This window comes from Vombatus ursinus, unplaced genomic scaffold, assembly GCF_900497805.2.
Source record: "Vombatus ursinus unplaced genomic scaffold, bare-nosed wombat genome assembly UNPS02014813.1, whole genome shotgun sequence".
NCBI classification, from domain to species: domain Eukaryota; kingdom Metazoa; phylum Chordata; class Mammalia; order Diprotodontia; family Vombatidae; genus Vombatus; species Vombatus ursinus.
Window position 1 is genome coordinate 27,850,463 of NW_020954591.1, and position 16,422 is coordinate 27,866,884.

General features: G+C 40.9%; 1 protein-coding gene across 2 annotated transcripts in view; it reads left to right on the forward strand.

Annotated features, from left to right (window-relative positions):
- Positions 1 to 16,422, forward strand: part of SNX19 (sorting nexin 19) — a 63,067-nt gene that overhangs the window by 5,394 nt on the left and 41,251 nt on the right. For both annotated transcript variants that reach the window (XM_027835141.1, XM_027835142.1), the window contains exons 3-8: positions 1,095 to 1,195; positions 1,307 to 1,426; positions 4,829 to 4,959; positions 6,368 to 6,464; positions 7,006 to 7,195; positions 12,914 to 13,043. In XM_027835141.1, coding sequence (XP_027690942.1) covers positions 1,095 to 1,195; positions 1,307 to 1,426; positions 4,829 to 4,959; positions 6,368 to 6,464; positions 7,006 to 7,195; positions 12,914 to 13,043 — 769 coding nt within the window. The remainder of the gene's footprint in view (positions 1 to 1,094; positions 1,196 to 1,306; positions 1,427 to 4,828; positions 4,960 to 6,367; positions 6,465 to 7,005; positions 7,196 to 12,913; positions 13,044 to 16,422) is intronic.

The following is a 16,422-nucleotide window of genomic DNA, read 5'->3' on the forward strand; positions in this document are numbered from 1 at the left end:
CTCTAAAGCCCTCAGTAAACAGAAAAGGACTCCATTACTACTGTGATACCGTGGAAAGAATGCTGGATTTGTGGTAAGAAGTTGGAATCCTGACCCTGACTCGTAACTCACCACCTATGTGACCTTGGGCAAGTCACTTCTCCCTGGGGTGAGTTTCCTCACCTATAGAAAGAAAGGGTCGGGTGGATGATCTCCGAGGTCCTTCCTGCCTCTAAATCCATGATTCTGGGTTAGTTATTAGTCTCTTCTTCCTCAGCCTCCCTTTCAGCTTTTATGTTGCTCCTCCATGGGAGGTAAGAGGGAGTAGTGAGAATGAACTGGCTCTTTCTGTGACCCAGAGCCCAAAGCCCAAGGGCAGCTGAAGAAGTGGTAAGTAAAGAAGAGTCCACCTGAAAGGCAGGATGGTATAGTGGATAGAGAGCCAGCCTTGAAGTTTGGAAGACCATGGTTCAAGGCCAGCCTCTAACACATACTGCCTTGTGTGACCCTTGTCAAAACACTCAACTTTTGAATTCTCTACGCGACTTTCTAAGACAAGGGTGCTTAACCTAGGGCCTGTGATTTTTTTAATAAATCTTTTTTAACTATGTTAGTATAATTGGTTTCCTTTTAATCCTATGTATTTTATTTTATGCATTTAAAAACATTGTTCTGAGAAGGGTCCATAGACTTTACAGGCCTTCAAAGGGGATCCATGACACGATAAAGGTCTAAAACAGTAAGTAGCAGATTCACATTGATAGAGGCAGTTCCACCCCTAAGGAGTTCCTTTTACTGATGAGATCAGTCCCTAATCTCTGAGGAACAAGGCTAAAAAAGCACTTCCATGAGTTTTAGATTTGTCTCTAAATTTCAGTTATGTATGATTGTCTTTCCCCATAAATACCAGAGGTAGGCTCTGTGCTATGCTTGGTACTGTATCCAAATTTCCTTATTCCTCTCTGCTATGTGCATAAAAGTCCCAGAGGAGAAATACTCTGCTTTCTTCTGAGATTGTGGCAATATATATGTATATAACATTTATGAACAAAGGGAACTCTTAATAAATATTTGTTTTAATAAATATACAACACAAATTATTGTTGTTTTCTTAGATGTGAAGGGTCCCAAGAAGCTCTTTCCCGATCTTCCATTTGGAAACATGGACAGCGACAGGGTAGAAGCCCGTAAGAGTCTTCTGGAATCATTCCTGAAGGTTGGTAACTTTTCTCCATTGACCCCAAAAGCCAGCAAGTCACAGCTGTTCTCCCAAGATGGGCAATAATGAGAGGAAGAGTCTAATCCCCATCTTCTCCTGCATTTGCAGCAACTGTGTGCCATCCCTGAGATTGCCAACAGTGAAGAGGTGCAAGAATTCCTGGCTCTCAACACAGATGCTCGAATTGCCTTTGTCAAGAAACCTTTCATGGTCTCAAGAATAGACAAGGTACCGATGGGGAGAAGGTGCCCAATCTCAGTCTGAGTCTGTCAATATAGAGCCTGGAGCACCAATGGTCAAGAGAACAGTGGAGAGACCTGGGTCCTCATTGCTGTGGTGGAGTAGATAGAGTACTGGGCTTGGAGTGAGGAAGGCCTGGGTTCAAATCCTACCTCATATACTTACTTGCGTATGCCTCTGGGCAAGTCATTTAACATCTCTGTACCTCAGTTTCCTCATCTGTTAAGTGAGGGGGCTGATTGTGATTGCCACTCTTCTTCTAGGTCTAGAACTGTGATCCTTTGGTCTTGGTTGTATCATTCCCCTGCGTTATTTTGTGAACGAGTCACCATTCTTCAAAGGATCTTAGCATTCTAGATTCAGACCTAGAAGAGATCTCAGAGTCAGCTACCCTAGAAGTGTCCAACATGTGGTCCACAACATTCCTGAGTGCTGCTTGAACTAGATTAAAATTCAAGTGGAAAATATCTAATAAAATGAATAAAAATGCAATAAAACATAGATAATATTAATATAGGGACAGCTAGGTGGTGCAACAGATAGAGCACCAGGTTGAGAGTCAGGAAGGCTCATCTTCCGGAATTCAAATTTGGCCTCGGACACTTACCTGCTGTGTGACCCTGAGCAAGTCACTTAACCATGTTTGTCTCGAATTCCTTTTCTGTAAAATGAGCTGAAGAAGGAAATGGCAAACCAATCCACTTTGTCAAAAAAAAACTTCAAATGGGGTCACAAATAGTTGGACATAACTGAACAACAATATTAATATGAGGTGTTCTAAGTCAATAGGTGGCCCATAAGGATCTTTTTGTATGGTTTAGTGGCCTCCATTTCTATTTGAGTTTGACAAAAGTCATGTCGTCCAATCCCCTCATTCTAGAGATGAAGAAACTGAAGATCACAGAGGTTCAGCAACTCATCTAAGGTCACACAGATGGTAAATGGCAGAACCATGATTCAAACAAGAGCTTCTGATTTCAAGCCTAGCACGCTGTTCATTGAACCAAGCATGGGAATCATAATTCTTGTCCCTTTACATATAGAATATGAGTTGGAGTGGGGGGGGGGGTACATTCATGGTACTACAGGGGAAAGCCTACTGATTCTTGAACCAGAGGACCTGGGATCAAACCCTGCCTTTGACATTTGCCTATGTGACCTTGGGGCGAGTCATTTAATCTTCTTTGCCTCAGTTTTTCTCACCTGTAAAAGGAGGGAATTGAGCAAGAAGACTTCTAAGGTCCTTTATAGCTCTGAATCTATGTTCCCATGATCCTGTATTCAAAGTGCTTTGCCTTATACAAAGAGCCATGCTATCACATTCCAGAGGCCTTCTTTGTGGCCAGAGGAATTTTAATTATTATTTTGCTCTAGGGAAAAGCAAACTGTTTCATAGAAATGATACACATGTGGTTTTCTGATCAGAAAGACCTGATTGTGCAAATTGTGATTGTGTTTCACTTTGAGAGTATTTAGAGACATTTTCATCTCAGCTCTCTCTTCTGGACTATTTCCCATATTCCTGAATCATTTCCTCTTGCCACACACTTTCACCGGCATAATTTTTAAAGTGGTCTTACCATCCTAAACTCAGCAAGGTATTTTCAAAATAAAACTTTTTTTCCATTAAAAAATATGAAGAAAGAAAATGTAAATATGTAGAAGGTGAGAGGCTGAACTTCCAGTCAGGAAGACCTTAATTCAAATCCTGTCTTAAATACCTGCCATGTGACCATGGATGGACAAATACATTCATCTCTCTGAACTTCTGTATTCTTATCTGTAAAATGAGGGCTTATATTACACAGCAGTTTCAAAGGTCAAACAAAATAATGTAAGTTAAGTGCTTTAAACTTTAAAGTAATATGTATGTACACGTATATAATATGTATACATATATGTGTGTATGTATATATGTGTGTGAGTATGTATATATATAGGCATATATATTATATATACATATATAATATATATATTATACATATATATAATCTCACAGTGGGCAAGTGATAGGGAATGAAAACTGGGAAGGGTGGCCTGCCAAGAAAGTGTTCTCATTAATAATAAGAGTAATAACTTACATATTTATATCTATAAACATATCACTAATGAGGCAGCTAGTTGGTATAGTGGATAGAATTCTGGGTCTGGAGTGAGGAATACTCATCTTCCTGAGTTCGAATTTGGTCTCAGACACTTACTAGCTGTGTGACTCTGGGGTAGTCACATAACCCTGTTTGGCTCAGTTTCTTCATTTGTAAAACGAGCTGGAGAAGAAAATGGCAAACCATTCCAGTATTTTTGCCAAGAAGACCCCAAATGGTGTCACAAAAAGTCAGACACAACTGAAACAACTGAACAACAATAAAATATCATTAATAATAAAAGTAATGACTGATCTATATTTATATCTATATCATTAATAGTAATAACTGATATAGATTAATGTCATGTTATATATTAATATATTATCTAAACTGATATATCAGTTTAGATATATAAATCATATATGTAAGTTTATATATAAATTATATATATGTATCAGTTTATATATAAATCACATATATCAGTTGACATATAAATCATAATGTAGGCGTATACATATATGTGTATATTTGTGTTGTGTGCATGTATATGTGCATATGCATATACATGCATGCATACATACACACATGATAAAGCTTTCCTGGGAGGCCATCCTCCCCGGTTTTCATGCCTTGCCCACTGTTTGACTTTTCAGAAGCACAAGTCTCTGACATAGATCCTCTGTTCCTATTTGCATTAAGCTTTATGTGTCATGGGATGTCTGCACCTTCAAATGCTTCTCTCTGTGTATCCACTGGTCAATCAACAGCCATGAATTAACAACCTTTACGTGGCAAACATTTTGTTAGGCCTGGGTATATAAAGACAAAGACGGAGCAGTCTCTGTCCTTAAGGAGTTTACAGAGCAGAGATTCTTGACCTAGGGTTCGTTGATCCCTAAGGGGGTCCATGGTCTATAAACTTGAAAGGAGAAAAAAAATCACACTAAGTAAATCACACACTAACTAAAATTTTCACTAACCCCTAATATTTAACCTTTTCTGTGTCATACACTCCTTTTGCAGTCTGGTAACACCTATGCCTTCTCAAAATAATGCTTTTAAATGTATAAGATAAAATACATAGTATCACTAAGGAAACCAATTACATTGAATTGCAGTTATCTTTAAAAAAAAAAAAAAAGGTACAAGGTATTGTTTTAAGAAAGAGAAGAGCTAACTCCTGGGAAGACCAGGAAAGGCTTTGGGTAGGAGGTACCGTTACAGCTGAGTCTTCAAGGAGACTAGAGATTCGAAGAATGTGTGTGAATGATGATGCTAACCTCAGCTCCTTCTTCCCATACAGATGGTAGTTAGTGCCATAGTGGATACCTTAAAGACTGCGTTTCCTCGCTCAGAACCCCAGAGCCCTACAGAAGATCTGAGTGAAGCAGAGACAGATGGCAAGCCTCAGACAGAGGGCAAGAAGGCCAATAAGTAAGACATCTCTTGGTTCCTTGGAGCTCTGTCTTGGGACACTGGCCTCTCAATTGGGCGACCCCCTTGATCCTGACTCAGAGACCATCCCTGATCTTTGAGGCCAAGAAAGGAGGAAAATTCACACACCAGTCTCTGTAAAGTTAATCCTGAAACATGCTAAGTGATGTTAGTGATCCACCCACTGGGGTCTCAAAGGGTGGTGGGTGGGCAGCACTACTTAATGTATGTTATTGCCACAGGAACCCAGAGTAGTTTGGGATTCTTGGCAGGAATGAAAACTCCAGAATCTGGAGATTTTCCCCTGTTGCATTTTCCTAGAAGAGTGACATGATTCCCTTGCTCTCAAAAATAAAGCCTTAGCTATAAACCTACATTTATTTGCTATTATTTCTGCAAATCTTTGGGCAGCTGGGTGGCACAGCAGCTAAAGTGCTAGGCCTGGAGTCAAGAAGATCTGAGTTCAAATTTGGCTTCAGACACTTACTAGCTGTGTGACCCTGGGAAAGTTACTTAACCCTGTTTGCCTCAGTTTCCTAATCTGTAAAATGAGCTGGAGAAGAAAATGGCAAACTACTCCAGTATCTTTGCCAAGAAAGTCCCAAATGGGGTCACAAAGAGTCAGACACAATTGCACAACACCTGCAAATCTTAAGGGGGTCATATATCAGTAATCAAGACTTCATTAGAAGGCCAAAATGAAAGTCTACAGAGCCTATTTTAATCATTGGATTTCAGACTGAGCACAATTCATCTTGTCAGCCCAAGGGTCATCAGGCATTAACCTAAAAGTATTTGAAGTCAACATCAGCAGAAACACAGGAACTTCCCCTTTCCAGGACTTTTGTTTGCTTCAGAGACCAGGCAAGGTCTCTCTCTCTAAACATGATATCTTTAATAATCTTAATGTACTCAGTCATTCATTCAACATACTCCTTTGTCACCATAAAGGGATCAATGTCCTTACCTTGTTATCACCCACACCTATATTTTATGGGTCCCTAGGGATGCCTGGACCAATGAGTATTCCATGTTGCATAGTATCAGGATACCAGCTCTCTCCCTGGTGACTTTGGGGCAGAGCCTCTGAGGAGGCTAATACAGTTTCAGAAATGGCGCCAGCAAAAAAGGACAGTTGTTCTCATGTCTTTATCTTGTGCCACCTGTCCAATGTCAAATACTACTGTCAAATTCAAAGGCATAGGGAAACCACAGCTCAATTCAAATTTCTATTTAGCTCCCAGAATGCACAACCTTTTCAGAGTCTTGGTACATAGTGCCTAGCTATGATGGGACCAGTAGAAAGAAGTGCTGACGTTTTTCTGTGTTGAGATATGTGAACAAATCATATGATTGTTGGAGACCAAGATCCATATCATTTGCTACTCTGTGATCCTTCTTCTTACAGGTCTAGGCTAAGATTCCCATCTAGCAAAATAGCTCCTGTATTAAATGTGGCTGAATCGCATGAGAAGGTCTTATATTGCCTCCGGGAAAGTAATGTGGTAAGAACAGAACTCCCCAGGAGTTTCAAGGGTCAATAGCCACTGTGTTTGATCATGGTATTACAAGTGATTGGGAAATTCCTAAATTCCAGGTTGGGGCTGAGTCTCTGAAGCCGAGCATATCTAACATCAGAATCTATTGTCTTGATAAAAGTTGTGGTTCTACATATTTGGAGTGTTTCTTTTTCTTCTGTTACTCCAAATTGGCTGATTGGCTTTCATAAGTGGCATAGGCTTATGATAGAAGGAAAGGCATAAATAAGGAGGGAAACCAGTCCTAGGAAGGGACAGACTACCCTAAGATAAAATACCTGCAGCCTAAGTGTATAGTATTAATTAAGTGAGATATCATTTCAGTTGCAAGCTAACTAGTAAATAGAAGCTTTCCTCTCCAGGATGAAGGAAGACTGTTATCAGGGTACACTATGACTTCTGTGTAAGTGCACACCAAGGGAGGGATTGATACAACTGCATTTGATCTCTGGGCCTTCTCTTGCTGCTATGATTCTCTCTACCCACCCATGCCAATTGATTTCTCCAGGAGTCAGACATCCTGTCAATCTCTGGGATGGAGTCGTTTATTGAAAAGCAGAGCAAGTTCCTGGAAATACAGGCAGAAGAAGCCTTGGAAAAGGATTCTGAGCAGACCCCCAAAGAATGCACAGATGACTGCAGTGAGAGCCCCTCAGATAATGCTGCTTCAGCTCCAGATGAGAGCAACAGTGACCAAGGTAAGTCACCATGCCCCTGCCTCATAGAAAAGTAGGAGCCAAATTCCTGTCTCATCTGCAGGTCACTAGAGTTGGACTTTGTGGTCTCAAGGCTTCTCCAGAGTGTCTGAAGCTCAGAGGAGACTGACTAGCATCACATGCTTAAAAGGGACCTTAGAGGTCATCTGTGCCACCCTCCCCACCTGATTTTGCAAAGGAGGTAATCAACAGGGTGCTTACTTTTGGACCATTTAAATGCTTGCACACTTCTTCAAGCTTCTGAGGCCTAGAATGGGTTCATCAGAATTCAGTTTCCCTTGTACAAAATTATCCAGGCTCATTCACGTATGCCAACCTCACACGAGGGGTCCTGCTTGGTGCAAGAACAGCTTTATATCTTGATGATGCAATGAGCCATGGAAAAAGCTGGTGGGAAAACAGATCTCCAAGACCCAGGCATGGGTCTCATCAGGGGCAGAGGTTTGCAGGGCTACCTTTGAAAATCATAGGTTATATCTTATGAGAGTCTTATAAGGCAGCTAGGCAGGATGGGGCATTGGTATCAAACTCAAATAGAAATGAATCCTTGCGGGCCATAAATTGACTTAGAAAATCACAAATTGGCATTATTGATATGTGTGGCATTTTTATGGATTTTGTTAAACATGCCCCAATTACATTGTACTCTGGCTCAGTTTGGGCCACAAGTCTGACACCTTGGATACAGTGGACAGCATCTTGGACTAGACCTACCTCAGACACTTGCTAGCTGTGTGACACTGGCCAAGTCATTTAACTTCTCTTCACCTAGGTTTCCTCATAAATGAGGATAAGGCCAGCACCTACCTGAAAGGATGCTAATGGGGCTCAATTGAGATAATGTATGCAAAGTACTTTGTAAACCTTAAAACATTACAAAAATATTAGCAAGTATTATATCTGCTGCACTGCGCTAGGCACTGGGGATATCAGGACAAAAGATGGTACAGTCCCTGAGTCTCATACTCTCCTTGAGGGGAGGGAAGTGCTGACGTTTACCCGGAAGGTATGATGCCTCATGGTGCCAGGGGAAAGAGTTCTGGATCTGGAGCTAGAGAATCTTTCATCCTGGCTTTCCATCTGTGGGACTTACTTAGCCTCTCTGAGACTTAGGTTCCTCACCTTAAAATGTAAGGGTCAAGGACAGCTACGTGGCCCAGTGGATAGAGCACCAGCCCCGGAGTCAGGAGGACCTGAACTCAAATCCGGCCTCAGATGCATGATACTCACTAGCTGTGTGACTCTGGGCAAGTCACTTCACCCCAGTTTGCCTCACACAAAAAAAGTAAGGGTTAGACTCAATGACCTCTAAAATATCTTCCAATTTTAGATCTAGAATCCTGTGACCATGCCTCTGACGCATACTAACTGTGTGGCCATGAGTTAACTTCTCAGACCCCTCTCCCTGCCCCCCAAAACACCGAGATTAGAAGTTTCAAATGAGTTCTTAACATCTAACAGTGGAAGTTCTTTTCTAGGGGTTTTCTACATGAATGAAATCATAGGCCAGACTAAAGCAAGCAAGCAAAAATAAAAAACTAAAATTTTATTGCACACTTAGAGATATCCCTGCTCCCTCTAATCCTATAATTCCTTTGAGGATAGTTAAGTTGTTTCTGTATTTCTTTAGTTTATACAAATACACACACACACACATATATACATACACATATATATGGATGGATGTATATCTATATTTATCTATATGTATATCTATATCTATAACATAGAGGCAGCTAGGAGGTACAGTGGATAGAGTGCCAGACCTAGAGTGAGGAAGACTTATCTTCCTGAGTTCAAATCTGACCTCAGACGTTTACTAGGTGTGTGATCCTGGACAAGTCACTTAACCCTCTTTGCCTTGGTTTCCTCTTCTATAAAATGAGCTGGAGAAGGAAATGGCAAACCACTCCAGTATCTATGCCAAGAAAACCCCAAGTAGGGCCATGAAGAGTCAGACACAACTAAACAACCATGACAAAAACATAGCCTCTCACAGGGTATCCATGCCACCAGGAAAACTGAGTATGTGTACCACTGTGACAGAAAAAAAGGAATCTTTGGTCCTGACATCCTCTGAGACAGGGCATTTCTGAGCTTATCACATGAACTTTGTTCTCGCTCTGATTGGAAATAATAACAGTAGTGTAATCTTCTGAGTTTAGAATGGGGTCAGGGGGAGGGGAAGAGAAACCTGGTAGTGTTTTTATCACTGACTCACTGAGACTCTAAATTTTGAGGCTTCAGTTTTCCCATCTGGAGAACGGTTTTGTAACCTCTGCGCCTTCTTACCTCACTGGGTAATGTTGACGGCAAGGAGATTAAATGTTGTGGTAGTAAAGTGCCGTAAAAAGAGAAGAGGGGGCAGCTAGGTGGCGCAGTAGATAGAGCACTGGCCCTGAAGTCAGAAGGACCTGAGTTCAAATCTGGCCTCAAACCAAACACTTGACACTTATTAGCTGTGTGACCCTGGGCAAGTTATTTAACCCCAATTGTCTAAAAAAATTTAAAAAAAATAAAAAGAGAAGAGACTCTCAAACTGGAAGGAGATATAATATTGAATTATTCCCACAAATACTAGCACGTAAATGGTGGGCCATTAGTTCCTAATGTTCGTATTTTGTGTGTGAGCCTGTCATCAGGCACATCAAATGAGATATTTGTAAAGAAAGCACTTAGCATGGTGCCTGGCACACAGTAGGTGCTATATAAATGCTTATTTCCTGCCACCCCCGTCTGTACCTTGATAGAGCCAAAAGTCTAGGGGGAGGGGGAGTGAGATTCCCATTTTTCTTCACAAGGTACCTTGTCCCTTTCTTCTTCTGGCTCCACTAAGCAGTAAGCAGTTTGGGCCACAAGGTGGCAGCTCCAGATATCAGCTTTAAAAGCTGCCTGGATTGAATTATACTGTAAAAGATGAATGAGGCTCAGAAAGCCACTGCCTATCTTGGAATTTAATGTCCTACCCCTGGAGAAATGACTAGATGCCAGTTATCTAATTAGTCCCCACCCTTCCTTGGAATCCAGCCCAAAACCAAGAAATCCAAACTTGGGCAGGTTGGGGCAGGTATATCCAGGTCTAAGTTGCTACTGAACAGTAGAAGAAATACTAGATGGGAGTGGTACAGGAAAGCACTAATCCCAACTCTGCTACTGACTACCTTTGTGACCTGAGAATTATTGCACCTTCCTGGGCTCCAATTTCCTCATTTGTCAAGTAAGGACATTGACCTACATCAGAGCTATCAAATACATAGCCCACCTTCAACACTCCTGAGTGCCCAAACAGACCGGATTAAAATATATTTGATAATTATATAACAAAATAAAACACAGATAACATTACATTTTAAAACAGTCAGTATGTTTTCTGTATCTTTTGTGTACCAATTGTATACCAATATCTTTATGTATGGAATTATTGTCATTTAGTCATTTTACTAGTATCCAACTCTTCACGACCCCATTTGGGGTTTTCTTGGCAAAGATATTGGAGGGGTTTGCCATTTCCTTCTCCATCTCATTTTACAGGTGAGGAAACTGAGGCAAACAGGTTTAAGGGACTTGCCCAGGGTCACACAGCTATTCAGTATCTGAGGCTGGATTTAAACTCAGGTCTTCCTGACTCCAGGCCTGGCACTCTACCCACTGGGCCACCCAGCTACCCATGTATGGTATACTATCCTCCATTTCTATTTGAGTTTGATACCACTGTCCTAAATGACCTCTTCCAGCTATAGATCTATGATCATGTAATCTTTTCCAGATTTAAAATTCTATGACTCTAGTCCTAATTATGTCAAACCAATTGTGGAATCAATAGGCCAGGAAACTCTATGGAAATCAGGCCAATTCTGGGACCAACCCACAGGAGCAAGACTTTGTTGAGATATGCCCATGGAAGTTTAGACCAAAGGGTCTAAACTATACACTCTCCCTAGAGTATATATGAAGTCCTAGGTATCCTGAGGCTCTCGCCAGGCTAATTGGAAAGGATTTGAGGCCATTCTGAAGCCTGCTTACCTTTGACTGTGCAAAACTATTCTTTTGTCAACCAGTCCACCCATGACAATGGGAGAGATCAGGAATTATAATTTCTATTTTACTAAAAGGGAAAAAAGAAAAGGTATCAGAATGAGCTGTGCCCTTTCTAATTATAGACAGTATCTTGAAATCCTGAATCCCAAGCCGGTGGATCCACGAACTGGTGGTTCCACTGCTATTATATTTTCAAAGCAAGTTTCTCTAGTTGAGTCTTCCTCCAAAGGCATCATGGTAACATGGAAAGACCACTAGAGTCAGAGAGCCTGGGTTCAAATTTTCTCCCTGCCACTTACTAACTCTGGACTTGTGCAAGTGACTTAAACCCCCAGTTGTCTTTCCTTCTGTAAAATGAGGTGGTTGGACTAGATGACTTCTGAGGCCCTCTGAGACCTCTGACGTTCCATGAGACTGGATGAGGATGAGTAGGATAGGAGACGGAGTATTTGACGGGCCCTATTCAAGTTGTGGCTGTTCTATAGCAAAGAAAGAACTTCTTAACAATCAGAGCTGTCCAAAGGCAGTATGGCTTTCTTAGCAAGTGGTGAGCTTCTACTCATTGGGAGTCTTCAGGTAGAGGCAGGATGACCTCTGGGGAATGCTACAGCAGGGGATTCACACTTTCAGACTCAGGTCTGAGATTCGTTGATTCTGAGACACAATTCCTTTACCCACAGAGCTGACTGGGCAGATAGAACATACACCCTAAAAATACATCATCATAACAATAGCTAGCGTATATAGATACATGTATACTATATTACATATAATATATAATGTAATATATGTTGCATTTTTGTCTAAAATTAAATATAATATATGAAAACTATATATATAGCTTAAAGCACTATAAAAATATAATTGAGAACTATGTAACAAAATAATGAAAATACAATAAAACATAGATAACAATACATTTTAAAACTAAGTCAATGGATAAAGCACTGGCCCTAGAGTCAGGAGGACCTGAGTTCAAATTGGGCCTCACACACTTAGTAGCTTTGTGACCCTGGACAAATCACTTAATCCCAATTGCCTCAAAAAAATTGAGTCAATATGCAACCCACAGATATCTTTATGTATGAAGTTGTTATTGTTTAGTGATTTCATCTGTGTCCAACTCTGTGTGTGTGTGTCTGTGTTTGACTGTGTGTGTGTGTGTGTGTGTGTGTGTGTGGAGAGAGAGAGACAGAGAGAGAGAGAGAGAGAGAGAGAGAACATGCTTTAAGGATTGCAAAGTACTTTACAAACATTATCTCATTTTATCCTTATGACAACCCAAGGAAGTAAGTGTTATTATTGTCTCCATTTTGATAGAGGAGGAAACTGAGGCAAACAAAGGTTACGTAATTTTTCCAAGATGACACAGCTAGTAAGTGTCTGAGGTAGAATTTGAACTCTGGTCTTCCTTATTCCAAGTCCAATGCTCTATCCACTGCACAATCTAGCCGCTTCCATTTACCATGTGACATGGAGGATATAAAGTATAAATATACACTCCAACTTGTACATACTAGTCACTAAGTATTTGCCAGCTTACTTTGAATTAGAGGAATTCTATAAATGTGGAGGGGTTGATTTGAAAATGGAGGAGATCCAGGGTTCTGCTTTGCATAAGGCCCTTTCACTAAGTTACTCCTAGCCGTTTCCTGTCTCCAGAGTCAGAGACAGCATTAGCTGACACAGCCCTGGACCTTCTTCTCTTGCTGATGATGGAGCAATGGAGATGGCTATGTACTGAGAACATGCAGAAAGCCCTTCATCTTCTCTTTGGGACCCTGATACAGAGGTAAGATCATTGGCTTCTTCCTGACCTTTAGAGGCCCTGCTGGGACCTCTAAAGGGTCCCACTCAACCCAGAGTTAACCTCTGTTAGAGAAAGAGGCTAACTTTGGAGATCCTTGGCTGAACTCTGGACTGTGGAAGGTTAGGTACAGTCTAGGAACCATTGTGACCAGAAGAGATCAGTAGTCCCTGACATCATGGCAGAGCCTATCTAAGGATCATCACTGTCATGAAAAAACACATGGAAAGAGTGCTGGAATTTGCATCAGAATGCCTGAGTCCCATTCCTGGCTAAGGTACTTATTAGCTGGGTAATCTTGGGCAAGCTGCTTAACCCTTCTGAACCAGTTGCCTCTTCTAGCAAAAGGGAATAATAATAATGGGAACAATAGTACAGGCCCTAAATAGAGCATTAGGTTTTTGTGAGGCTCAAATAAGAGAATGTCTAAAATGCTATGGAAATATGAATATTCATCATCTTTATGATAGTCATTCATATAAATAATAATAACAATAGTAGTAATAAGAGACTGATCACCCAGGTCTCTGTGGTGCTGTTTCAGGTTCTGAACAAAAAAGAATAAAGACATGCTTCCTCTCCTATGAGCTTATAATCTGAAACAGACAATTATATCTAAGTAAACATGTTCCGAATAATAAACCTAATCATTTATTCCCAATAAACTAAACATATTGAAATATTGCATATAGATAATAAAATAAAAGTACTGTACTGATCTTTAAGTGCTTCACCAATGTCTCACTTTAAAAAAAGAGCTGTCCTCCAAAAAAATTGTAATTTTTTCCACAGAAATTTTTTTTAATTTTTGTAAATCAAATATTTTCCTATTAATATCCCATATTTTTAAAAGGAAGCATGTTCCCACTGGGGGAAAATTTTTTCCAATAGTTTAAATCAAAAACTTTTGATGTGGGATTTGGTCAGCTCTCTGGCACTTTCAGAGTCCCGCATGATTGTCTGTGCCTTGTACTTTGCAGCCCTTAGGAGCAGCATTTCCCTTCTTCTGAGATAGGCTTGCCACCAACCCTTCTTGGTCATTTTCCTTACTGAATCATTGGCATTTCTCTTATGTGGCAGTACGTTCTTCTTCTCATTCCATCCCCACATCCCGCACCCCTTTCCTGCCTGTGTAACTAGAAAACCTTTTACTCAGCAAAGGCTTTCACAAAGATAAAGGCTCAGGGTTGTAGATTTGTTATAGAGGATTGTGTGTGTATACTTAGCAATGAGGAAGAGTCTGCCAAGACTGGTAATGAATGAAAGGGCACTTGGGTTTGCAACTTGGAACTTTGTGACCACAACTTCCCATACCCAGTACCCCTCCAGCCTCTCAGAACCATGCCAAGAGCTATTCATAAAGATAGAAAAAGCTTATAGAGAAAAAGAATGTTTCTAGCAGGCTGCCTTCTGAAGAGCCCAAGAACCAAACCATGCCGTGCTGAACTAAAGGGAGCTGGGGAGTGTGGTCTGGGGAAACACATTCACTCAACCTGAGATACACATGTGGTTTCTCATTCTGGGATTCTGTGGTTTGGCCCCATCTTTTCTTGTTCTGATCTCTGTCTTCTTAAGACATGGTTTGGCGTAGACTGAGCAGAAGCAGCAGCCTGTTCTGATCCCAGAATAAGAAGGGGCCAAATCCTGACTTCATTTAAGAACATGTGTTTGACATTGAAGTCAGATGGCGTCAGGTGGTTGATAGAAAGCTCTGGTCCAGCAGTCAGAAGACCTCTCATCCCCGTTTTGATGCCGACAAACTTTTCTGTCTATATTATCTCACTTGATCCTCGTAACAACCCTGGGAGTTCGATAGTATTATTGTCCCTTTAAGATGAAGAAACTGAGGCAGACAAAGGTTCAGTGACTTGTTCAAGGTTACACCGCTAGTGTCTGAGGCAGGATATGAAATCAGACTTATAAGCCCTGTCCACCATTCACTGTGCCATCTCATTACTCTTTCTTTTAACTTATTTTATTTTTAACCTGTGGAATAAAGCAAGCTCTTCTCTGCAACTTGCACTCATAATTCTGCTCTCCAGGACCAAGGAAAGGAAATATAATCTCTCTTCTACATGTCAGGCTGTCAAATCCTTGAAAACAATTATCATGTTCCCTTGATGTTTTCTCATTTTTCCATGCTAAACATCCCCATTTGTGTTAGCTGCTTCTAATGTGGCATGGTCTCAAGCAAATCCATCCATACCTTTAACCAAATGATTGGTAAAAACGCTAAGAAGAATGGGGCCAAGAACAGATCCCTGGAGCCCTCTACTTAAGACCTCCCTCCTGGTTGACATTGAGCTATTCGTGATTACTCTTTAGTAATTTACATTTAGATTACTCATTACTCATTTAGATTACTCATTACTCATTTAGATTACTCATTCAATCAGGTCCAAGACCATCTAATTATTGTACTATTTTGTACCTCACATCTCTCATCCAAGAGATGACAAACTGTCAAATGCTTTGCTAAAATCTAAAAATCTATAGCATATCTATAGCATCTCCCTCATCTACCAATCTAATAGCCCCAACAACAAAAATAAACCAATGAGACCAATAGGTCTAGTATGACCTATTCATAATGAGACCATCCTGGCCCTGTGTGACCATCTCTTCCCTTTCAGCATGCTTACCAACCATTCCTTTGGTAATAAATTCTACCATTTTCCAGGACTCAAAGCCCAGCTCACCAGAGTTTAGTTTGCAGAGTCTGTGCCAGGGGTGGGGAACCTGCGACCTCAAGGCCACGTGAGGCCCTCTAGGTCCTCAAGTGTGGCCCTGAAGTTTGGATTCCATCAAAAGGCCACACTTGAGGACCTGGAGGGTGGATTCCATCAAAGAATTCCACCCCTGCTATTCTCTTCTTTTCTTTGAAAATTGGGACATTTGCCCTTCCGTGCTGCTTTGATGCCTTTTCTCTTTTCCATGATCTTTCCGAGACTGTTGATACTGACTCAGTAATCACATCTGCCAGTCCTTTCTATTCCCTCGGGCAAATGTTAGCCACATGCCTCTTTATACTTCTCCAGGACTTCAAAGGAATGATAATTTCATCAGTGTGGGTATTCCCATAACTGATAAAAATTGCAGCCTCCTCCATGCCTTAGTAGACATTTTTCATGAATTGCTCTGACCAAAAATAATGGCCAATCTTCTGAGGATGATCCTACCTAAGCTGTATATCTCTTAATAGACTCATAGACCATCCATTCAAGATCATTCTAGCTTGGTAGGACCTGTGAGATCCTGCACTTCCCTAACATAAAACTTTGCAATTCCAGGATCACCTCCATGACCCGCATGATAGGACATGAGGATAGAACACTAGTATGTATCTATGCATTAGTTATCAGCA